The 25,291-nt window shown below is 35.5% G+C and overlaps 1 protein-coding gene across 1 annotated transcript in view; it reads right to left on the bottom strand.

The window, feature by feature from the left end:
• Positions 1-25,291, bottom strand: part of sorcs3a (sortilin related VPS10 domain containing receptor 3a) — a 260,536-nt gene that overhangs the window by 76,301 nt on the left and 158,944 nt on the right. The window contains exons 5-6 of the mRNA XM_083523063.1: positions 3,978-4,051; positions 2,222-2,286 (exon numbers count right to left, since the gene is read on the bottom strand). Coding sequence (XP_083379189.1) covers positions 2,222-2,286; positions 3,978-4,051 — 139 coding nt within the window. The remainder of the gene's footprint in view (positions 1-2,221; positions 2,287-3,977; positions 4,052-25,291) is intronic.

The raw sequence follows: 25,291 nt of genomic DNA, 5'->3' as shown, positions 1-25,291 counted from the left end.
CACACACACACACACACACACACACACACACACACACACACAGTATGTACATCCTGTATGTACAAAGAGTACATCCCTCACATTTCGACAACCATTTTAGTATATCTTTTTAAGGGATAATACTATAGAAATATAACTTGGATATGTTTTAGAGTAGTCAATGTGCAGCTTGTATAGCAGTACAGATTTACTATACTTCAAAATAACTCATATAGCTGTTATTGCCATTTAAATGGCAACAAAAGTGAGTAAACTCTAAGTGGAACATGTCAAAACTGTGTCCAAAGTGTCAATATTTTGTGTGAGTGCCACTGTTATGTAGCACTGCTTTAATCCTCCTGGACATGGAATTCACCAGAGCTGCACAGGTTGTTGCTGGGATCCTCTTCCATTCCTCCATAATGACATCACAGAGCTGCTGGATGTTATACACTTGGTGCTTCTCCAACTTCCGCTTGAAGATGCCCCACAGCAATTTTGACAATAACGGCTGTGAGTTATTTTTAAATACTGCCCAATTGACTACTCTTCTCTAAAACATATCTGAGTTTCATTTCTTTAGTATTGTCCCTTGAGAAGATATATTAAAATGATTACTGAAATGTGATGGGTAAACTCACTTTTGTGAGATACTGTAGAAATAGATATGTTTTGGAAGCTGTCTTGTAAAAAGAATAAGGCTTAAAAAGAAATAGGAATAAAATAATCAATGAGGTTTCCTGATATGTTTTATTTCCATAGAAGTGAGAAGAAAGCCACTGTACCAAAAAAGAAAATATATAAAAAGTCTGTAGGCTATGGATAAAAGCAGGTATGACTATTCTTATACATATTAATTATTGTAATTACTCTGAATTTGACATGAAGTAAAAGCTGGCCATAAGTGTCATACTTAAAAGGGTAGTTTATAATCAAAATGCTATAATCTGATTAGTTATTCTGTTCTTAATGTTTCCTTAATGGGAAAACATTTGTCTTAACATTCAGATAATTTTGTTATCTACACCTGTCCTACCTACAGGGAGTAATGCCCATACTCTGTCTCACCTGTCAATCATACAGACACCAGCCAGTGTTGTGAATCTGAAAGTTTTGGCAGGTAGTGGCAGACTAGCTTCACAAGTCTCAAAGGAAGTTCTCACCCTCATACTATATAAGTATTCCCAACTGTATTTATTTATTTTTAAGATTTTAGGGCATTATAATCAGTCTTCAAACATTCCATCATTTTATTATGCCTCTAAATTATTCTAAACTCTAATTTCTCTAAAGATTTATCTATATTTCATCTTTATATTAAATGCATCTTAATATCATAGGTCTATTATTAATTAGAACATGGCTGATGTGATGACTGACAGTTATGAGGTAAACTGATTAATATGAAGGTAAGACTCCTAACTGATGCATGATAGACGTGTGAGTGTAAGTGATTAATTGATTAAATAGTGGTCACAGATCATTTAAAATTGAATGCATTTGAATTCCTGGTTGCTTATTCGTATACCACCAATAACTCTAATAAAAGAAAAAATAATATGGTCGAGATGGACTAGATGAAATGTATTTTAATAATTTATTTTCGAATGCATAGGTTATTTTGAACAGGAACAGCTAAATTTAGATCCAGCCAACCGTTATAAAGAAATACTGATTACTGATTGAACTTCTTTGCAGTCCTCATCTACACGAACATGCAGACTTACTATTTAGCCACCTATTATTTGATTTCTGACCTTGGTTTACTGTCTGAAGAGTTTTCTATTTTCTGCTCACATCTGGTTTCACATCTCACACAAACATGCTATCAGATGGTTTGACTACTTTAAATTGCTTTCTAGGTAAAAAAGTGTACGTGTTCATGATTGTCGATGATGGACTAGTATCCTTATCGAGGTGTTTTGTGGACAGGCTCTGGATGTAGTGACCCTGACCAGAATCAAATGTTTACTTAACATTTTTACGATCTAATCTTACAGAAAGTCAGAAATGTGTGTGTGTGTGTGTGTGTGTGTGTGTGTGTGTGTGTGTTTGTGTAAAAATGCAATGAATTCTTCTTTCTTTTATGAATTTTGCATGATTTAAAGTAGCAGGTATCGATGAGAAAGGGTAAATAAACAAACCCGGGCAAAAAAAGGAAAGAAAAACTGCAGTAGTACTGAAAAAAATGAAATCGTGTAATGACTGACAATCCGAACAGAAAAAATAGAAAATGACTTACGTCCATCAGAGGTGTACGCCTCCATGTGCACCAGATCAGCTTCCTTATCCAGGCCACTTACAGACCTGCAGCAGAACAACACCATTCATAAAAAACAAAAAAGAAAAGGAGTTACCTTAAAGGGGTCAGAAACACACTCTCAGTAATAGACATCTTATTTTAGCTCTATATCTGCAGTGGCAATAAAAGCAGACTGCTCCCCGTTATGCGCTGCCATTTCCCCAAATGTCTCATGACGGGAAAATGGAATTGCGCTGTTGTTTATCACTACAGCAAAAGGGGCTTTCATTTCTGAGCACTGCGCATATATATGTGTGTGTGTGTGTGTGCGTGTGAGTGTGTGTATATAAAAGAAGTGAAAAAATAGTTTAATTGGAAACGCGAACGATGGTGCCTATGTTTCCGTGGTAGTGTAAATGAAAATAATACCGGTTTTATGTTTGTGTGTGTGGTTGTTGAAAACACTTCGAAAACGATTCCCATGATGGTGCTAGTGGCTCAATCCTTCATCGTTGACCTTTAGTCAGTTGGAGATGGTGGGATTTACTCTGCCAACTGGACAAAATGCTGTGTGTATGTGCTTGTATGTGTGACCTCTATAAATGCTATCTCTCTAATATGATTACTCCGCCCTGCAATGCTCTGTTTAGGTCAAATTGACCCATTTTATTTAGTTTACAAGAAAACAAAGTTTTACCACAAGAACAGACTAAAGTAATGAATAAAACTGAATGATCCATAATCAAAGATTAATCCAAAATAATCAAAGCTAGCTTGGTGGGATGCTATATTTTTATTACATCTATACTATTTCCTCCCAGAGCTAGTCAATTCTGAGGTGCTTTTCTGCTCAGCATGGTTGCATAGTGTTCAATCGTGTCAAGACAAACTAAAAGCTTAAATTTCAACAACAAAAAGATGTTTGCATCACTCATTGGATGTTTTTGTTTAGTCTCAGTATCGTCTGTTGTGTCTCAAGAAAAAAATCCCAAGGTAGTCAGCAGTTCATAAAAAAATAAATAAAAAAAAGACCATCTGCCACCAAAAACAGTGTTCCAGTGAAAGCCCCTGAGAACACCACCCACTGCCCCATAATTAGTTAATTGAGCAATTACATGAACAAGCAAATGTACAGGTTTCGAGTGTACAAAAGGCCATGTTTACCTTGTGTCTTATCTACAGTTTTCCCTTGATGCATGTACAATGTGTGAGTTGTCATTAAATGTAACTGTTATACTGCTGCCCTCAATCATATGAAAATAAAGCAAATGATAAAATGCATTTAAGCTGCAGCTACTTAATGAAATGAGTTTTAAATACACGCCGAGAAATAAGTCACCGCATAATATAGACGTTAAAATTTCCCATTATTCATTTGAGATGACGGTACACTTGTCAGTCAGGAAATAAGCATGAGAGTAAATGATAAACCATTTTTGATGGGATTTAGGCTACGTGGGGCAGAAATTCATGCCATGTGTGCCTCTTTACACAACCAATCTATACATTCAGAGTGAAAAAATTACTTTGATTTATTTGATTTTTCCATTGCTTTTGACACGAAAACCACCAAACAAGCTATTTTGCAAACCCAACATGCCAAACCTTTAACAATAATACTGCAACCAATCTGGCAGTTTGCACCATGCCCTACAATTTGTTTACGCTTTGTGAGAATCGCTCGTCTGAGATGGTGTTTGCAATAACCTGAGCATGATAGTGCACTCTGAAATGCGCCATGAGGTGTGTAACCTACCAGTAGAAGCGGTTGGGGGTTACTCGCTCGTGAACGAGATGCCACTTCCGTCCAAAGTCAAACGAGCTGTACAGCTGAGAAGAGGGAAAGGGAGCGAGAAAAAGAGAGAAAGAAAAAAGCATTAGTCGTTAAAATACTATCTCTAAATTCTGCATGCTTCATTCGGCCAGAGCGACGTGACGCTAGATTCTTATACAGTTCACTGCACTTTCTCTGATTAAATCCAATTAGCCCATGTGATTTAGATTTTTATTATAGCAACAGAAAATCTTGAACCAGTGGTGTGAGATGGTATATGACACTCAGCATTTTGTGCCATAAAGCACAAACCTTCCAGTTAGTTGTGCGGACATCATTAAAGCCAGGCTGTTCTAATTAATAGGCAGATATATCCTTTAGCCAGATGGGACAGCTGGCATTTAAAAAAATGGCTATAAAAGAAATAAAGGTGATGCACAGTAAAATAAATGCTCTGCTGTTTGGGTTATAATAAAGCCAGCATCCTTATAATATCACTTCTTTGTGGCATGTCGAAATAACACTGCACTCAAATCACATCGAGTGCTCTGATGGCAAGCCAGGGTTTAAAATTATGGGTTTTTTTGTGTTTTTGTTTTTTGACCTCTGAGCATTCAACATGAGAAAAAAAAACATACATGCACCAATTTATAATGAATATTATTTACCTCCTCATTTATAAACATGACAAGTTAGATTTTGTACTGTATGTCAGTGGTCCCCAACCCCCGGACATTATTTCCATTTTATTTATTATCTGATTCTAAACGATGTTTTATTTTGGAAAATTACCAGATTCTCTCCACCACATCTGTCTATGATTTACTCTTGATGCATGTAAAGATGCTTGGCCTCAGTCACATGTCCTACCTCCATCCGCTACTTTCTTAAAGAAGCTGCTCCGGCCACTAACACATAATACATTACCGCTAAATTGAAACCCCCAAGCGAGCAAAATAAAAAAAAAAACAACAACAGTGGATTCACGTTTATTATTATAATATTTAGAAAATACCAGTTTTTATGCCGGTTGTATAATTTTATTTTGTTGAACTTATACCCCACACCTTAGAGGCCGGTCTGTTAAAATATTGTCTGACATTAAACCGTTCCGTGGCGCAAAAAAGGTTGGAGACCACTGCTGTATAAGATCTTGTAAAGCTGTAAGCTTTACACATTACACATGGTTTAACTCATAACACAAACCTGTCAACTGGATGGATAGAAATTAAGCAGCAAGAGGACAGTCAGATTCCAAAGTTAGTGAAGCAGGAAAGTTTTGCAAATGTAAGGTTCTAAATGACTTTACAATGGCCAGACAACTGGGGCAGATCATCTTTAAAACAGCAGGTCTTTGGGGTGTTCCTGGTATGTAGGGGTTAGTATCTACCAAATATGGATCGAACACAATTTGTGACCCAGTGACAGAGTGATAGATGCCCAATGATCACTTATGCATTTAAAGCCATTCCCATATAGTGAATCACATGGCTGTATGTATCCATGTTGTCCCCTGCCTACGCCGATAACCAGAAGCGCCTACAATAGCTATCAATGTGGATACTTTAACATGTACTACATATCTAAACATTGTTGCAGTTCAAGTACACCACTTCAAACCAAAGGCAGAGGTTTCCCAGCAGAACATTGCCAAGTGTATGACATTGCTCCTGCCAGCTTCCCACAGTGCATCCTGGTGCCATCACTTCACTTCAGCTGTCCCTATGATTCACTCAACCATACACCTTCTTTTATTGCTCTATGGTCCATTTGGGATGCTCACATTTTTATGAAATGACTGATCACTTGCTTCCAAATAAATGTAACAAGGAACCATTTAATAGACATAATCAGTGTTTTTCGTCTCACCTGTCAGTGGTTTGAATGTAATGGCTGATCAGATTGGTAACTTTTTGAGTCTGTCCTGTGCAGATCGATAACTCTCTGACATCAGGAGGCTACAGCGGATGGTCAGTAATGCTGAGAGGATTATTGGTGCCCCACTGCCTAATCTCCAAGATCTTTACTCATTCATCGTGAAGAAAATCACTTTGGACCCCAAAAACCCAGCCTGCTCTCTCTTCGAACTGTTGCCTTCTGGTCGGCGCTACAGAGCTCCATCCACCAGAACAGCCAGGCACAAAAACAGTTTTTTCCCGCAGGCTGTACTCAGCATTAACAATTAAAATATTCATAACTACACACTGTCTATAATAACTGTCACATTTGTACATAGAATCCAAACGGTCTATTGTTCACTTGTAAATACCATCTGTACATTTATTTAACAACTTTTTTTTACTCTGTATATATTGCATTATTTAACTGTCTGGTTTACTATTCTGTTACACTATGTCTGTACTTCTCCTGCACTGGAAGCTCCTGACGCCAAGTCAAATTCCTTGTGTGTGTAAACATACTGAAAATAAAGCTATTTCTGATTCTGATCCTGATTCTGATACCTTCATTACCCAAATAAACATACATTTTAAATACATGATTAACACTATCAAGCCACCATTAAGCCTATTAAAGATGCAGAGGCTCTGTTACTGTCCAGAACTTTGTCATTTTTCCAGCAGTGCTCTAGTATGGTCAAACTTTAGCTGTTGATAGAGAAGGGGCAGTTTGTACCAGGTAACTTGTGATACCATTTTTTTCAAATGTCTTTTTACTACCAGCCCACTTATGCCTTTGATTGTGCATTCGGTGACTGTAGTGATCTGAAGAGAGAAGAAATTAGTGCGCTTACTATCCACCTACAGTGACACACACACACACACACACACACACACACACACACACACACACACACACACACACACACACACACACACACACACAGAATGATCTTGACCTTCAACGAGGGGGTCAAGACAGTTTGTCTTTAAGTTTTTGAAAATACACTGAAAGAAACTGCTGGAAAATAAAAGTTTGCCTGGAGCTCTGCTGAAATTCCTCATCTCTCCCAAGGCTTCTTTAGCGCACACACACACACACACACACACACACACACACACACACACACACACACACACACACACACACACACACACACACACACACACCAATTGAACAATGTCTAAAGGATGTCTCTTCATACATTTTATTAAACTGTAATTATATTTAACAACGTGAAACAATCATGAGAAACATGGCTCATGCTACGACTCTGCCTTGACGTTCCATTACAAGCTAAACTGCAAAGTCTTGAAGACATGTTACAAAGTGCTAACTGTTACAAAGTGCTAACAATGGAGACTCCTTCCAAAAACATATTATAAAAAATATTTAAATGTCTTACTAAAATCCTCACTATTTCCACAAAAACACAGGTTCTTGTATTTGATGTCTTAGCTGTTCCTATAGGAATGAACATATTTATATAGACTTTGCAGTTGTCCTACTGTCTGCTTGGTCGTATCAGTGCTATAGTGTCTTCATGTATAAACCTAGTGTAAACTGAGTATATAAAGTGCTAATCCATTAAATCCAATAAGAAACGAGTTCTTTCTTTTTAACTCAAGACCTTAAGCCCTGAACATGGAGACATAATTTTTCAGCCTGAAAGGACCTGAAGTGGACATGCTAAGCTATGAATACACAATAAAAATGGACTGAAATGGACGAGTCTCTGGTGAGAAGCTCTCTGAGGGATTTCTAATGGATGAGACGAGCATCCGCTCTGGATTCTGTCTGGGACAACTATGATTTACAGCCATGACTTCTGCCTCACTCTGTTCTCTAAGAAGGGCATTTGATTTCTAGTTTTTGCAAAGAGATAAATCAGGGCACCAGCATCACAGAATTACTTTTTACACAGTATGTAATTAAATAGAATAATTATTTGCACTTGCGACATTTTAAAATGTCTTATGTAAATATAGAAATAGAGAGGCTTAATCAATGGCTTTAAACAGCATGTAGCAAAGGTATAATTACAAAGCGAACTATTTAGCCAAGAACATTGTTCTGAAGTTGTGTCTTCATTAAAAGGCACTTGGAATTTGGAATCATAAACAGACAAACTTTTATCAGAACTTGGCAACAAAACGTGCTATAATACATTGCAGATACAGCAAAAATATATGTGTGGGCAGGAATAAATGAACAGTCAGGTGCACATCTGTTTAGTTCACATTAGTTGTGACCAGTTCTTAAATTGAGTGATGTAGCTGAGGTTGAGAAACTGTTTTTCAATGATGCATATTAAAATTATCATGAGCCCAAAACAGTCAGGAGTTTCTGCCATCATTTATTCCTTTTAAAATGTACTGCTTGATGTTACACTGATGCTGAACTGTATGTTGTTGATAAGTAGATGCCACCAAGCGGCAATCAAAACAAGTTTAAAACAGAGAGCATGCTCTGCCCTGATTGGTGGCTTGCTACGTGCTTGACCAGTAAAATTTTTATCCACTCATTAATAAAAAGGAACGACTGATTTCACAAAAAAATTGTTGAGTAAAAAGTACGATATTTGACTTTGAAATGTATTAAAGTTAAAGTAAAATTGTTTCCAAGTGGAAATACTAAGATCAAGTACAGATATGGAAAAAAGCTACTTAAGTACAGTAATGCATTACCACTTTTCATTAGGAATGCTGTATTGTGTATAGTGTGCTGTATTTACCAACTTACATTGGGTGTAAAGCCAAATACAGGGCAAGATATGAATAATAGGAGCACTTTAGACACAGAAACATGTTTCAACCCGAATGCACTTGTTTTAATATTAATTTCTACAGAAATGTGTTTTTATAGGTTAATTGTTTTTCTATTTCTGTAGTTTCTTTTAAAGTTAACCTCACAAGTAAGAAAACAAGGTGGGCTCTTTAGAGGAAAAAGTAGAGGCTGTCAAAATACAATATAACCTTCCCAGACTTGTTGTAACTACAAAATTGTATGGTCACAATGCAATTAGTAAACAGCAATCACTGGCAAATTGTGTTGAATAAAACATGCTGTTATTGGAACATTATCTGCTCACATTAGACTGCATCACAACCCAAATACTCCATGTTTTATTCTGTATAAAATTAGCTTCTAATTACTTGGACTGGATTTGGACCCTGTGTGTCATAAGTAAATGTCAGAAAGTTTGCTTAAGTTAAAGGAATGTAATGATTCTACATTAACTATTGCCAATAAGTACAATAACTCTGTCTTGGCCTAATTTGGTGCTGAGCTATGTGACGAAATATTAAAGTACATGACATACAGTATGAAAACAAGCATGACCCATCCATGTTGCGTTACACACAACCTAATTTCCAGTGCTCTAATTGACTTTCCACATGCACAGGCACAATTAATGATGGAGGCCTGTTTCTTTTCCTATTACGCTGATTGATGCTACTCCATCTCCCTTTGGTACGCTCTGGGTGCACTGTAATTTTAGTCACGCAGTGAGGAGGCACAGACTGAGCTTAGCTCTGGCCTATTTAATCACTGGATACAAATTATTATAAATGGCTTCTACGATTATAGTAGGTTCCACTGGAGGTATATCTATCACCCTCAGGCTAGCAAACAGGTGTTGGGTGAAACTTCAGGAGAGATTAACAGCTAACATTGTTCCAGTTACCATTTGAAAGTACTGCGACGCTAAAGCAATAAAAGCGCCAGGTTTCTTCTTGCCAACGGGAAATGAGATAGAATAGATAAAACACGGGGAATGTATATATATATATCTAATGTTGATATATGTAGCTCTGGTATATAAAGTACCACTGGAACTTGAAGTGACAACTTGGACAAATTGAACAAGGCATTTGCTTAGGAGGCATTTGCTTGGGAAAATATCGAGCAAGATCAAATAATAGGTCCCATTACTATCACGTCCTTTTGCCTAATCAATTGTTTGGCTCTGACATTTAACACAATCTATCTAGATTTGAAGAAAGCTGACTGAGAGTCCAGAGCTCATCTATCCTCTGTCACAGTTGATGCTCTTGGACCGCAGGGGCGCTTATAAGCACTATGTTGATGTATCAAAGCACTGGGCAAGCTCAACCTGGAGGCAATTCATCAGCCCAATGACGTGCTCAATTTTAAAAGCTTTGGGGCTGTCACAAAGTGAGCTTCATAGCATCCCAACTTACATCAATAAATCACCAGTCAGAGGCAAGGACCCACTGCCAGCATTAGGCAACTACCAACAGAGAGGGAAAGGAAAGTCTGCTAATGGCTGCTAAGGGACAAAGACAGATTTTAGTAATGGATTTATAATGGAAAATGCACAGTATACGGTGCACGTTTGCATAGTTGTGCTCTCTGAAAAAAAAAAAGAAAATCGTATTTAGTTCTTCAGCTTCAATTACTAGAATAGAAAGAGACAGATTTGTGCTGAGAGGTCACACGATCTCTTTAATGTGTTTGAGTTTTTGTGGCTTATTTAGGTCTCGATAATTAACTAATTATTTTCTGGTCTTATGTCTTTTTTTTTTTTTTTTCAGAAGAAGAAAATAAATCACAGTCGCATAACAAAAGAGTTGCCATAACCTTCTGTACAGGCCCTTAATGTGGTACTTTTTCTTCACAAATAAGTCAGTGATGCATGGCTTATTGTAAGGAAATGACAACAAGGTGAGGAAGTGCAAAAAAAAAAAAAGAAACTGGTTTTAAAGATCACTTTAAAATACCAGGGTTTATTTTGAGAAATCAAATATGGCATGCTTAAGCCTTCAGACCTGCTTCCTTCTTTAGAAAATGATCGAGCGATCAAGACAGGAGTGACAGAGTAATGCGAGATAGTGGAATGCACAGAGCAAAACCTTCATGCCTTTTTGCTGAACAGATCAATCATGTGCTTATCAATGTGTCAAGCTGCCTAGCTGCTGATATTAATAAAGATACATCGTTGAAAGTTTTTTTTCAATGCCAAATGCATGGCCTAATAGGTCTTTTAGCAGGGTTCATGGTTATCTGATCTGATCTCACTAACAGACATCATTTTCTTGTCATTAGTAAACACAAATCTATTGCTTTTACAGTGGTGTTCCACAGGGACCAGTTTTTGGCCTGATCATTTCCATCATTTTCACATAATTCTCGATTTAAAGCATTATGCAAAATCACAAACTCAATTACTGCAGTTTTGACAATCATACTAAGATTGGCTTTGTATCCACATGAGATCTACTATATTTTAAGCATTATTACCCCTCTAGCAGTTACTCATTAAAAAAACAATATATATAAACACAAAGTTCCTTAAGTAGTGAGAATTTAAGGCATCTAACTGGGCTGGACTCTTGAGTCTTGTTTGCCTTCGTGTAAATGTATTCTTTTTCTAAACCATAAATTCAATTGTACAATCTCATACATACTTCTGTGAACATAGAGTTGTATATTATTACTATTATTTTCCTTTGGTAGAAACACTAAAAAACAAAACCTTTTGGATGGTAGTCTCTGTATTTTAATCCATTCCATCATGAAATGTGAAAAAAGGATGTGGCCCACAGCTTTAATCCAGTAATACTTGTCAAACAGGACAAGAAAATAAATAGTTTCCACAAACGATGTGGGCAGTCCCATGCTTTACTGAGCTCCTGGTCATTATTGCCAACCAGATTAGCGATTAGAATGTCTCTGGAATGTTCCCTTGCACAAAAACAGCTTATATATTTTAATAAGCATTTCAGACATGACCAGAAAAAAACACAGTATCTGTAACAGTTTTATAAATGATGTCACCCTCTATGGACAGTCAGCATTCAGCTGCTTTGAGACAATGTTCATTGTTAACATCGCTGTAGATATTAAATATAAATTTAATTGGAAATTGAATTTGGTCAAAAGGATTTTCAACAATTGAAGAAGTATGTAGTTGCTCTTCTTTGCAACACATAAAAATGCTGAATGATTGTCCGAAAATATTACTTTCATTTCCATCTGAAGTTTGGCTGAAATGTTGCAGTAGATTTAATCTTAACTCTTTGCCTATCCTACACACTGTATATCACTGTTCCCAACACTATAATCTCTGTTTTTTAATAACAGTGTCAAAATTACACATACTGTACCCTGCCTTCCATTTTGCATATTGCCGCTTTCAACTGTGGTGTTTGTAAAATCCCACAAAACCACGCGTGACAGAGTGTGGAACTAACTCAACTATTGACTCTGATTATTAGTAATAGTTGAATATTTACAGCTTGCTCTATGAAGACTATCAGGAGCCTTCATTTAAATAAAACCCTGCTCACAGCCAGATAAACAGTGAGACATAAACATGATCGCAGACTGATGTTTGCTCTAATACATTCATCAGTGTTAATTTAGCATCTGATGTTTACTGAAAGATGTGGACACTCAATCTGTGAGATGGCAACATTAATGCTAGCGATGCAGCAGGACAGATTTGTTCGAAATGGATAATAGAAAGACATCATTTATGATAATGGGCTATAACGGGTACTCAACTTTATTAGATTAATTAAACTGCCTTATAGTTTATACTACATTCTGTAAAATGATCCACTGAATGATTAGATTTAGGTGATGGATTAATGCTCAGATCGAAATGAAATCATTGTCTATTACAGTCATCCAAACTAAGATTTGAATCCACCTTAGGAAACAATAATAGGAAATGGGATGCAGTATAAGCAAAAACAAAAAGAGATGTCAATGGGAAGGTAAACTCATCAGTGCTGAAATAGTTAATACACAAAGAAGGAAATAAGAAAGAGAGAGAGAGAGAGAGAGAGAGAGAGAGAGAGAGAGAGAGAGAGAGAGAGAGAGAGAGAGAGAGCGAGAGAGAGAGAGAGAGAGAGAGAGAGAGAGAGAGAATTATGGAAATGAGTAACCAAGCAGTATTGTTCCACTGTCCCAAGCCATTACCATAATTCAGTTTTATGCCATCTAATTAAGTTTGCCATAAATTCCTGATGCATTTATGGACATCGTTGTAAATCACATTGACTTGTATGCAGCCACATGAGAGCCGTAGCAGTAGATGAGGGTTTCCGCTTATCTACGTTTTTTGCTAGTGAGAACAATGCTCCATGTCGACGCCTAAAATGGAAAGAAAATCCATAAAAAATGCTTTCATCTCATCAGCTGAGTGCTACATATATGTTTAATTAATATTATTTTTACAAATACTGTATCTACAGTATGTATGCATGTTTTGAGTGTTACATTTATAAAAGTACAGTATACATGATATGCTTGTTCACTATGTTCATTCCATATATATATAAGTAAGTTTTGGCATTCTTCTTTCTTGATATTGTTAGATTGAGTGAAATTTGGAAATACAGATGAATTACCAATTTGTAGTGTACTTGTTTGTGTAGATAAAATGTTTTGTGCTATTAATGCAGATAGGTTTATGCTTATGCCTTTGCATATTTAGGAGAAAAAGCATCAGCAAACCTTGTAGAAATATGGCATTGCTGTTTAAGATTAGCTCTGCAAAACAATTAACTGTGGGTAATTGTGCAGCTAAAATAGCACCAGCAGTGAATCAGTGATTCTGCATATTATATTAACAAGTGAAACATTATTTTAAGTTCTTTTAATCCTGGATAAGTGCTGCTGCAGATGACTTTAGATAATGTTAAAGCAGATTTGCATATGCTTTGCCATTTTTGTATTTTATTGGCTTAAATATAGCCATTACAATGTACAAAAAAAAATCTACATTAGAAAATACAGAACTGTTTTGATGTTTAATCACGTATATTGTTAGCATGCAATTGTATTTTTTGCGTGAACTAAATCTCAAGAGTAAACAAAATCTCAAAGTGTAAGACTTAGCATATCACTCATATATTTTATACGTAAATAAAAAGAAAATGAATTAGAAAATAAAATACTGTAGCACCACGCTTGTATACTGATTGACTGTGGTCTGGATGCAAACTCAGCAAAGTATCTCAGCAAAGCATTTTACTTAGAGTCATAGTCCAGTGAACCCAAGTTTCAAAACAGGAACCAGAATCTTGTTTTCTGTAGCAGATCTGCATTTGCCATGTACTAATTATGTGGTTGTAAGCTGCTCATTGTGAGTAGAAGTGTTTCCACTCTTTTGCCTCATTAGTGAAGTGAGAGCATGTTGAAAAAAACAAAAACAAAACAATAACTTCCACCAGCCTGGTCACCGTACTGGGCTTATTAATCATGTGACCAGAGGTTCGGGCAACTAGGAGGATCTTACCAGGTAAAAAGCTGCTCTAGATTGGTAGCCTAAGTTGATTGTTATACACAAATTTTCAATTAGTGTTTGGTGTGTGGGCTTTTAAACAATAGAATCATATAAACACGTCAAAATAGTCATTCAAAAGATAAAAATAGGAACAAAATGCCTGAGAATTGTCTTTTTTTTTCCATTCACGTCAAAAAAACTAAATGATGTAACTATTGTACAAAGAGCTGCACTTTGGGTCAAGATAGAAAAACAGGACAGAAGCTATTCGGCAAACTGCGTTCAGCATTAGCATGAAGCTTCCCCGAAAAACTCATTATAGATGCATAAGTGATTTTATTCGCAAGTGTTGAATCGAAGGCAGTAGGGGCTTGCCGTGTTGGTTCATGTGTATCGTGGTGTGAAGTGAAACCCCGAGTGCATTCCTGCTCAGGGGCCTAGAGTTTACTGCAGTGCCCAACAAAACATGACCACTTTGAATTCTCACCATACAGACATGTTAACTGCTTTTGAATTTTGTACATAATTCAATGTAATTAGAACTAACAAATGGTTTATTTTACACCTGCTCAGTTATAGAAAAAGAACATGAAAATGTGTTGTTTTTAAAGTTTAAATCCTATTAATTGGAGAGAGAGACAGAGAGAGAGAGAGAGAGAGAGAGAGAGAGAGAGAGAGAGAGAGAGAGAGAGAGAGAGAGAGAGAGAGAGAGAGATGACAAGAGGGACATGATTGAAGCATGGCTCCAGACATAAACCATCTGCAGAGGCACTGAAGTGAGAAATGCACTGATAAAAGAACTGGACCAGAGTTTGGACTTAACAGTAAAGGTAACTCCAGGCTCACATACACGTGTGCTCATGAAGGCTACAGGCTGAGACCACCTCACTGCAGGATGCGCTTAGTGAGTCGAGAGGAAAGATATTCACAAGCCAAAGTTTGAGGGAAGAGAGTTACAAATCCAAAAGTTCAACTATGGCAGGCCATTGGCAAGTGAGCTTCCTCAAAACAAACAGAAAGTTTCAAAGTGGAAAAAAAACCTCAGAAAGCAAAACAGTGTTTTTTTTTTTTTTTTATATACAGAGAATTTTTTCTAGGTGAAAATATTTTCTTGAATATACTGTGTGATTTTTTTTCTTTTTTTATCATTATTTATAGTTTGCAAAAGCCTGACCTTAATATTTAAATATTTAATAATCGCCTCTTTCTTTAAAATAAAAAATAAAGTGCTGCATGTAAGTTTGAATGAATTTTATATGTTAAATTATTAAAACTTATATTCATTAACTTGCATGTAATTTTATCTGAAGTCCAAATCCAGGTGTAAATTGAATTGAATTGAATTAAATTTTATTTGTATAGTGCTTTTAACAATAGACAAAGATAAATATGTTATAAAATATTGATTTATATGTAATGCCTATAAGTTTATCCCTCACTATGTTTATCTCTAATAAGCAAGCCAGTTGCAACACTAGCAAGAAAAATAGCAAGTACCCAAGATAGTGGAAAAAAATACCTTAAGGAAACAAACTTCAAAGGGAACAACTCATCTGGGTGGCACTTATTGTAAATTAACTCCATATTTAAGCTTAGGCACGATATATTCAAGATCAGGCTGTTCTTGAACATGTTTTTATTAAATATCAGTATTAAATAATTCTTTATCTATCACAAAATTGCTAGCAAGAAAAGCCTTGCTAGGACTTAAGTACAGGAACTTTGAGTTGGGATCCCCCCATGGCACATATACATATGAGAACACATAATAAATTACAAGAAATTCAACACGTTTCTAATGGACTAATTAGAAAAACCACAGACGACCGCGAGTAAATTGGAGTATGCACACGTTTACGCTAATTATCTTATTCTATTCACACAGCCGTCTGGTCATTATAGCCAATTAGTAATCGACTGACTTGCTAGCTGTATTAATTCTACATCATTTAATTTTTACTTTCTTTAGGGCTAATAATAACCTTAATTATTAACACACTTTCACTATTTAACATTTGACAGCTACATAGACTATTTCCACCACTATATGTTCAGACTGTGAACACACTGCAACAACATTTTGCTGCCGCATCCATATCCAGTCTCGTGAAAAGTTCATGAACAAAGTATGGCTTACTTTTTTTTATAATAACATAAACACAATATGCCAATATTGCGTATTGTTCGTGATATACATGTACAGAACCCTGCACTGTTGATATTTTATAATTAATTTATTCATTCTATTTCCTGAATAAAGTGGTATGGAATGAAGTGTGATAGTCAACACTACTGAGAAAATGACAAGTCAGTGTGTGGAAATAACAGCGAAACACAGGGTAAGGATATGCTGGCAGAGGGTAAAGAAAGCTAAATGTATGTTGTCAACAGTCCAGGCAACTGCACAGAGCCTACACTTGGAGGAGTCTTGCTTTAAAGGACCATTAACTGTTTGGATGCATAAGAATTTTACTGCTACCTAATGCCGACTCTGTTATTTGTGTTGTTCCTTTAAATCTAAATAAACCTGAAATAACCATTGTGATACAGTGAATTCACTTGTAGCTAGCTTAGTGCTTTTAAAACTAGAGATAGCTCTGAGCAAAAGGTACATGCATCCTTCACTGATCTAGAAGTACAGATACTCATGTTTTAAAATATTAAACTTAATGTAGGGAAGCATGGGCTCTGACTTGTACTCAAGTAAAAAGTAGCCATTACTACTACCTGTTTTGGTGAAACGCTGGTAACTGGACATTACATCATATTAATATATGCCTGTTAATTGTTAGCTTTATAAGCTAGCCCACATCTGTGGTGTGTGAGAGCCAGGAAATAGTGGTAGATTGAAAAAGCACAGCAATGACAAGAAATAGGTTGATGGGCTGAAAACGACACGCAGAAAAAAAAGAAAAAATATTGATCATGTCAACAAATAGATTAAAACTAAAGTAACGAGTCTGGTTTGAAAATGTATGAAAAAAAAAGTACAGATGAAAGTGAAAGTAAGAAGTTGTCTAAAAACTAAATAGTGAAGTAAAGTACTGATACCAGAAAAATGTACATTAATTAAGTATTTGTACTTCCTTACTTCCCATCCCTGTTCACAGCCATGGGTTGCACATAACTATCCAGTCCTGTTCTACAAGTATAAATCTCATAGAGGTTTGTTTTCTTTTTCTTTTCTTCTGATGAAGGATGGCAGAAAAACCTCCCAGGCAGGTTGCAGACATCACATCTTCTACCTATATTTAGGTTATACAGGGTTTCCAGATCATTCTCTCACACAGTTTCAGAATCAAAAATTCATCTGCCTGCTTGTCTATAGGAGATTTTACGAATTAGTACAGTAGATCCTTAAACAATGTTACAAAAGAGCTTTCTGATACAAATTTATTTCACTGGTTTACTTCAATAATTCAACAGAATTAAAGTGGGATGCATTAAAGATGAAAATGTAGCCTTTGCATATTTTGCCCTAAACAAATAAAGCCCTTTAATCACTACAGTACCATATACAATGGAAAAGACAACTAGTAAACTACTTTTCTAAATTACATACAGTAGTAGTCCTGCAAACCCTAATATAGTATATAAATACTTATGTAAAGCACATTGACCCTGACCAGGATAAAGCAGTCAAAATAGACACCCCCTAGGATACACATCTTTAATAGCAATGTAAACCTTGTTGTTTAGCAATAGGTAGTTAACAGAGTATTGAGTATAGAGTTGCAGGTATGCATGGCTCCAAGAAATCTCAACAGATTCCTGTTTACTGTTTACTGTTTCACTGTTTACTGCCATTTTTTGTATATTCACATTTATAGATCTTTGTATATCTTCTATATCTTTTTCCCCCATCCTATTCCCTCATGCCGGACCGTCGTATAAAGCATTTCACTGCATGTCGTACCCTGCATGTATGTGTATGTGATGAATAAAATTTCATTTGATTTGATTTTGTTCAAGGTTGCTTCATACAAGTCTATATTCACTGGAGCCTTCAAAGTATTTTAAGTATTTGCCTAGGGTAAAGGTTTAACAAAAGAATTATAAAACGCTTCTACAAAGACATACAATGAGACACTGAAGAACATCCCTATTATTTCTCAAAAGGCTGCCCTTTATAAGAAGTTCACCTATCGGTGTGTACCAGACTTGCCTCACATATGGCCTTTCAATACGACTGAGCCAGTGTGGGTCTGTATGAAAGGTGTTATTTCAGGATTAAACAGATGATCCATTGTGCTGAGCTTTAACTTACACAAATCCACTGGCTCTTATTAAACATGGAGCATATTACACCCCGTTAATCTTCTTGAACCTCTCTAGCATGGAAGACTCATCCACATTTATGCAAAGGCTGGTGCTAAAACTGGTGCATATCAGATAACTTTTTTTCCCTTCCTCTTCCTCTTCCCCCTCTTGTTGGAAAGAATGTCCCTACAGCTCTGGGGAAGGTAGTTTTTGCTATGCTAAGATTGTGTGAAAAATAATTAGCAGCATGTATTTGCATCATTAGCAGAGATTAACTGGTACAATGCTTGCATTATTAGATGAAAAAGAAAGTGTTTCAGGGACATGGCTGCATTGCTTTGCTGCGTGCTTTCCTGGGAACTGACTGAAAAAAAAAAATTCCAGAATGCATTACAGAAAGAAACAAAAAATGGCTGTTCCTAGTATTTGTATAAAAGTACCTTTTTTTTTTTTTTGCTTTGCTTTGCTTTACCTGTCCCTAGACCTGAAAAATATGAATGTCATTCATATCCATTTTTTAGATATATACTTGACCCTGTAGCGCCTTTCTGACAAAGCATTGCATGCCACTTGCAATAAACTTGCAGTAACAATTTTCATCATCCATCTTTTTATAAGATCTCTTATTTTCCCCAAGCAGAACATTTCATTTCGTGACTTGCTTTCACAGATACCTTATACACATAATCCTGAAGGTGTTTGAGCTCATCCAGATGTGCTAGCACCTGTTAAATGCAATCAATCTTGAAAATAAAAAACAGGCTACACTGAGCATATATGGATATTTTGAATAAATGCAAAAAACCTCAAAAACAACATTACTTTGTTTACATTCAATAATAATATGTTTACATGTAGGTTAATGATCTATTAGTAATTTGATTAGTCAATTACATTTGTGTATACACCTCAACTATAATAAATAAATACAGAATGTATAACTATAGAATACATATAATCAGTTTAATATGAAACTTTCTATATAAACAGAAACTCTGAGAAATACCTGATCTATAACACATATTGTGTTCAGCTGTTTTGCAACACATTATTAGCATATGTACTTTCATATTAATTCACAAAAAAGTAGTAATAATAATAATAATAATAATAATAATAATAATAATAATAATAATAATAATAATAATAATGGGATTCTGAGCTTACTAGCTGGTTATCCTTAAAAATTAATGAAAAATTATGGCTAGTTAGTTAGTTATTTTGGCATCACATTGCACTAGTGTTTGCACTTTCTAACTTTTCAGCTTTGTGCATATATTAAAAAGGGGTACAAAAATTATTTACATAAGGTTTAAGACAGACAGAAAGGGAAGATAAAGTTATTAATAAATATTAACTGAACATGCACGTATTTGCCTGTAGAAGACATCGGTCCATAGTAGCAATGCTAATTGCTAGGAATTTGCCTTGAGTACATAGGTTTAATATTTTTTTGTGATGGAATACAGGATACTGTAACTTTTATTTGAACCTAACAAAACATAAAGTGGAAATATTTTTAATTAAAAGATTTGTTTGATAAACATGTAACATATGTGACAGAAATTAAAGCTAAATTTAGAAACAAATGATATCCCAAAAAAGCACAAGTAGTAATACTTAGCTAGCCAGCTACTCAAGCTAATACAAGATTTAGCCAACAATGAACATAAGCACAATCATAACATCTAAACATTATCCTATAACACAGATATTTATGTTTAATTTTATTCTTTTCTCAGATCAGCTAGTGACCTAGCTATTTATACCTTTCCTGATTGTAAAGAAAACCAGCTTCTAACTAAGAAAATGTTTGTGCTGGAAAAGCATTTTATGATATTTAAGAGATATCTAAGGGACTGCGGTAAAACTATCATCAGTTTACCCTCCACTAAAAGCCCAAATGCTGCTTTGGAACATTTCAGCGAAGTTGCAAATCCCAGAAAAGTGCTATACCAGCAAACCTCCAGCAGCTAATGTATCCTCCAGGCATTCTCTGTGCCTTTCAAGCACATCAGCTGTAGGTGAAAATCATATTTTGTTTGACCAAATCTCTGTAAATGTGAATAATTCACCACAGGAATTCCCTCAGCTTTTTAAATTCTATAGGCAGCATGGCTGAGTCACACTTTCTAACACAGCTTTGTGTTTTTTAGATTCTGATGATCAAATTATATGTAATTATGTACACAAGGCCCAAGAGGACTAGTCGTCAGGATAATATATGCTAATTATAATGTTTCTAGAGATGACAGAGGTTGAGTTTTTGTTAGACGGTAGCTTGTTAAAGGGCATGGGCAATGTTTTGCTCAGAATCTTATGCTTTTTTGTTTTATCAGATATCCGATATTTCTCATAAATGTGCATGTAAGGGTTATTGACTCGTCTCTTACTGCAGAAAAGTGTCACAAAGTCACTTTAGAACTTTCAAGAGCCCTTAATATAATTTAATCTTTGCATTTCATGTGTTTCATCAACTGCTTTAGTGCACTTGACTACATACATTATATCTTTAACAAGCAGCAGTGCGGTGGATTCCCAATGCACCAGTTCAGCTTCTTTACAGTTTAATACATTAATGCATAATAATGGTAATATTCCCTTAGTAACTTTGGTATATATAAAGCTTTGAGATGACACATATAGGTATGTATTGGCATATTTTATGATATTTGTATGATTATATCTGATGTGGCTTAGAGTGTGAGGCAAAATAAATTCACATCAGGCTTGCCATACCCAGGAACCTCACTGACATTTTCCTTAGGCAAAGAATCCACATTATAATCTTCTTTCCTCAGACAGATTATTATGAGCCCAAAACTGGCTGTAGTCAAAACAGAATAAAAATCAGATAAGTATAACTTGAGGGGAATGTAAGACATGTAGGGACGTGTGGTACATTTTTTCATTTTTAACAAGTTATTCAGTGTTCAACACCTTTGCGTCAAATGTGTTTAATATTTTAACTTCCTCATTTAAAACCGCAATGAGGGTGTGATTCAACATTGTAAATTTCATCTTCCATAGTCCACATGCTCAATAAACACATCTAGCTGTGTTTTTCTTTTCCTTTACAATGGCAGTCTGTCTATGTAAATCCAAACAGGGTCTTTGGAATTGTGTCAGCATAGAACAGAATCACAGTGCAGCACCTGATTGTGTGAGAAAATGTCAGAGTTGGCACAGGCTCTGGTATATATTCCTGGAAAAGGGAAAAATAAAAAAAGATGGAAAACTAAATATAACCAAGATCTAAGGAAATGAACTGAGGGAAATAGAGTAAGTTAAGACCCTGTCAGTAAATCCTTGCATACAGCCCAGAATGTCCACAAATTTACCCACCAAATATTTATATAATTTATTGGGTAACTTGTCTAACCTGAATCTAGCTCACAATAATAATAAAAAATGGCATTCCCCTTAACCTAAACACCAAGAACAATGTGAAACACCAGAATACCTACTTACCTTCCTTCTCTACAACTGATCCTTCTTATGCTATACAGGATTCTTTAAGTAGGCCACAAACTCCAAGATACCAGGCAATGCCCTAGCACATGTGGATTTATTCAGTCAGGAATGCATTGTCTGATTTGCACCTGTTCTATTCATGTGCTATAAAAGATTGACATGTGGTATGGCTTTGTCTTAACAAAGGCCAGCCCGTTGTGTAATTATCATCATTATCTTGGTTGATGCTTAGCCCCTACTGTGCCATGCACCACTTCAGACATGGGCCATTCCAGACTTTTGCAGACTAATTCTCTAGCATTCACTGTCCACTGTCAGTTTAAGATAGGCTTAATATGTAGATCCTACAATATTTTCCAAAGGTGTAGAAGTATGGTGATAATCTCTAAACATCCTATGGTAAAATAGTGATACAGAACCAGCGATAACTGTCTGGGTTTTTTGTCATAAGAACCTTAAGAAGGTATCCCAATATTAAATATATAGAGATCCTAGAAACCGTAGTTAAATACTTATCAAGCCTCATATATTGAGAAGACAAATGATTACACTAAAGTATCACACTATTTAATTTTCCATTCACAGGAGTGTGCAATCAGGAAAATGCGTTTGTGAACTTTTCCACTGCATGAAGTAACAGTAATAATTTTAATTCTCCATTCTTCATTGTTGAAACCAGCTAACCAGACGACTAAACACTGATAATTCATTAAATTGGCCACTTTTTAGTACACATGATTGTCTCTTTTTATTATATCTGATAAGAGGTGAGCTACAGTATATCTTTCATCATCGACTCTTGCCTATATTTGAGAGTATTCAAATTGATTTGTTATTGGCCTTTGATTTTCATTTTCATAAAAAAAAAAAAATGTTCAGTACAGTAACATTTTCTAAAACAAATTATGCTTTGGAAGTCCTCTATAAATATAGTCTTAAAAAAAGGCTGAATCTGTCCATTTCAGGATTCTCTGTATCTTTCTGTATTTTTCTTTACACATATATGCACATATTTGTTGAGAACGTCCAAGAAGGTAAATGTTACATCACAAAAAAAAAAGGGAAATATATATTTAAATTTAAAACTTTTCTCGAAGGAATGTAAGTTTAAATTTTTATTTGGGGGGATTCTTTTTTATTAACTTCAACACGAGAGAGAGAGAGAGAGAGAGAGAGAGAGAGAGAGAGAGAGAGAGAGAGAGAGAGAGATACTAAATCTTGGGCATGTACTTAATTTAAAAAAAAAAAAAGTAAATAAATAAAAACTCCTGCATTATCATAATGCTGTACTGCACTCACCAAAGTACATTTTTATATTTATTAATCATGGCTATGAACCAAATTTGATACTGAGCAATAAGAGAAACTAAATAAACCACAGGCGTTGCTTAATGGCGTCAGGTCTTTTTTTTTTTTTTTTTTTTAAGTCCATTTTCGCCCTTCTTACTCACCATGCACCATCTGTTAAACTTCACGATATGAATATAAATGCAGACCATGAGTTTCTAATGCAAGAGCCTGTCCATCTGTTTTAAAAAATAAATAAATAAAATCCTTAAAAAAATATCCTAAGGCATTTCATGGGAACTTTGATCACAAGTGGTATTTCACAGATATTTTTGGAGACTGGGTGTTCTGAGATCTCCTGCAGATCAGCAAAGCTTTTCGTGCTCCCATCTACCTGTTAAGTGCTTTCTTTTTCTGTCTGGTCCACAGACACATGAGAAAAGCACCAGAAATAAACTCTGGGTACTTCAACTAATTCATTAGACCCTTTTGTTCATTTGCAGCTAGATGGGTTGCCCATCTTACTTGGAATCGGAAACTATCTTGGTTTCAAGGTAATTTGGATTCAAAGTAACAGCAAGACATTTTTCTGAAGCCAATGCACCAAACAAAAAATAAGTACAAATACAGTGGAATTCAAATCAAATTGCAAATCCAGAGTACTGGCTGCGTTTTCTGTAGTTCCTTTCAGAAACATTTTATTATTGTATCTTCTTTATAGTAAATTTCAATTTTTTTTGGCAAATATTTCTAGCTAACCTCCCATACATGACCTTTCGGGGAAAAAAAAAAAACACCATTAACATGGCCATTAAAATCATTAACAAGCAAATGTTATTAAATCATGTAACGCTTGTTATAATGGTTGTTGTAGTGATTTAAGAAGACATTTCTCAATGAGTGCTGACATCCTAAGTGCTGGAAACTGACAGGTCATTGCCATGAAAGATAATGAGACAGCAATGAGTGCGATTTATTCAGGATGCAATAATAGGCTAAGCACAAAATGATGAAATAAGAAGTTTGAAACATATACAGATTAAACCAAGTGTATATAAATATATATATATAGATATATATGCATGTATATAAAGTATATATTTATATGTATATAAAGTTGTACAATATGGAATATCTGATCCGTTTGATTTCTATAAACATTAAATCCTTACTCCATGTTTGTTCCATGTTCTGACATCTGATTTGAGAAATATTTTGGACCTATTGAATTTTACATCAAACAATATAATCATTGTTATGTGTGAATTTCTTCAATTGAGCATTGAAAGCTTAATATTTTTCTTTTTGATCCCCAGAAAAGCTTAAAAGCACTTAAACCAAGCCCTAAATCAATGCTGCACATACAAATCTTGCCTTTTGCTCCTCTCTAGTGCATGCACAATAAGAAGACCTTGATGTGCACAAAACAGTAAACTATCGTATATATTATTTTAATCAGTATGAAGGCCAAGCCTCACTCCTGGAGGTTCAACAAGAAGAATATATGCTAATATGCATCAAGTTTAGTGAAGGACACCTAATTAAATATTCAAGTGCAACTCAAGAGGCATTAGTTTAAAGTTTTTATGTTTTCTCCCTTCTTATCCACCACACATTTACTTCTGAAATGCAGGACCCATGACTTCCCCTGTCAAAAAAAAAATCCTATTCCTCTGCTGGTTCAAAGCACTTAGCAATGTGTTAGTTTGTGAAGAACTGAGATGGCCTTTGACATAAAGAGGCTCTAATGCTTTGTGCCATACTTTGGGTTAGCTCAGGTAATTAGAAGGTAGAAGAATAAAACCTGGAGAGTCAAAAGTGCTTGAGGCAGGGTTCTCTTTTCTGTTATTTTTCACCATTACCCATCGGGGGTTCAATAGAGCTGCCATAGGCATTACTGCAAACCACTGCCAAGTGGCCTTTCATTTGCACTGGTAGGCCAAAGTATTAAAGGAAAAAAATAGAAACACTGGATAAAATACAATGAACTCACATTGACCTTTTGCTGCTGCTCTGTGATCATTTTCAGAGGGCTGAAGTCGTGTTGCACTGTGCAAGCCGATAGTTTTCACCAACTAACGGACTACAGTACCTACCAACTTTGTGAACTTTATGT

This window comes from Silurus aristotelis (assembly GCF_946808225.1).
Source record: "Silurus aristotelis genome assembly, chromosome: 20".
Classification (NCBI taxonomy): Eukaryota; Metazoa; Chordata; class Actinopteri; order Siluriformes; family Siluridae; genus Silurus; species Silurus aristotelis.
This window is presented reverse-complemented; position numbering and strand designations above follow the sequence as displayed.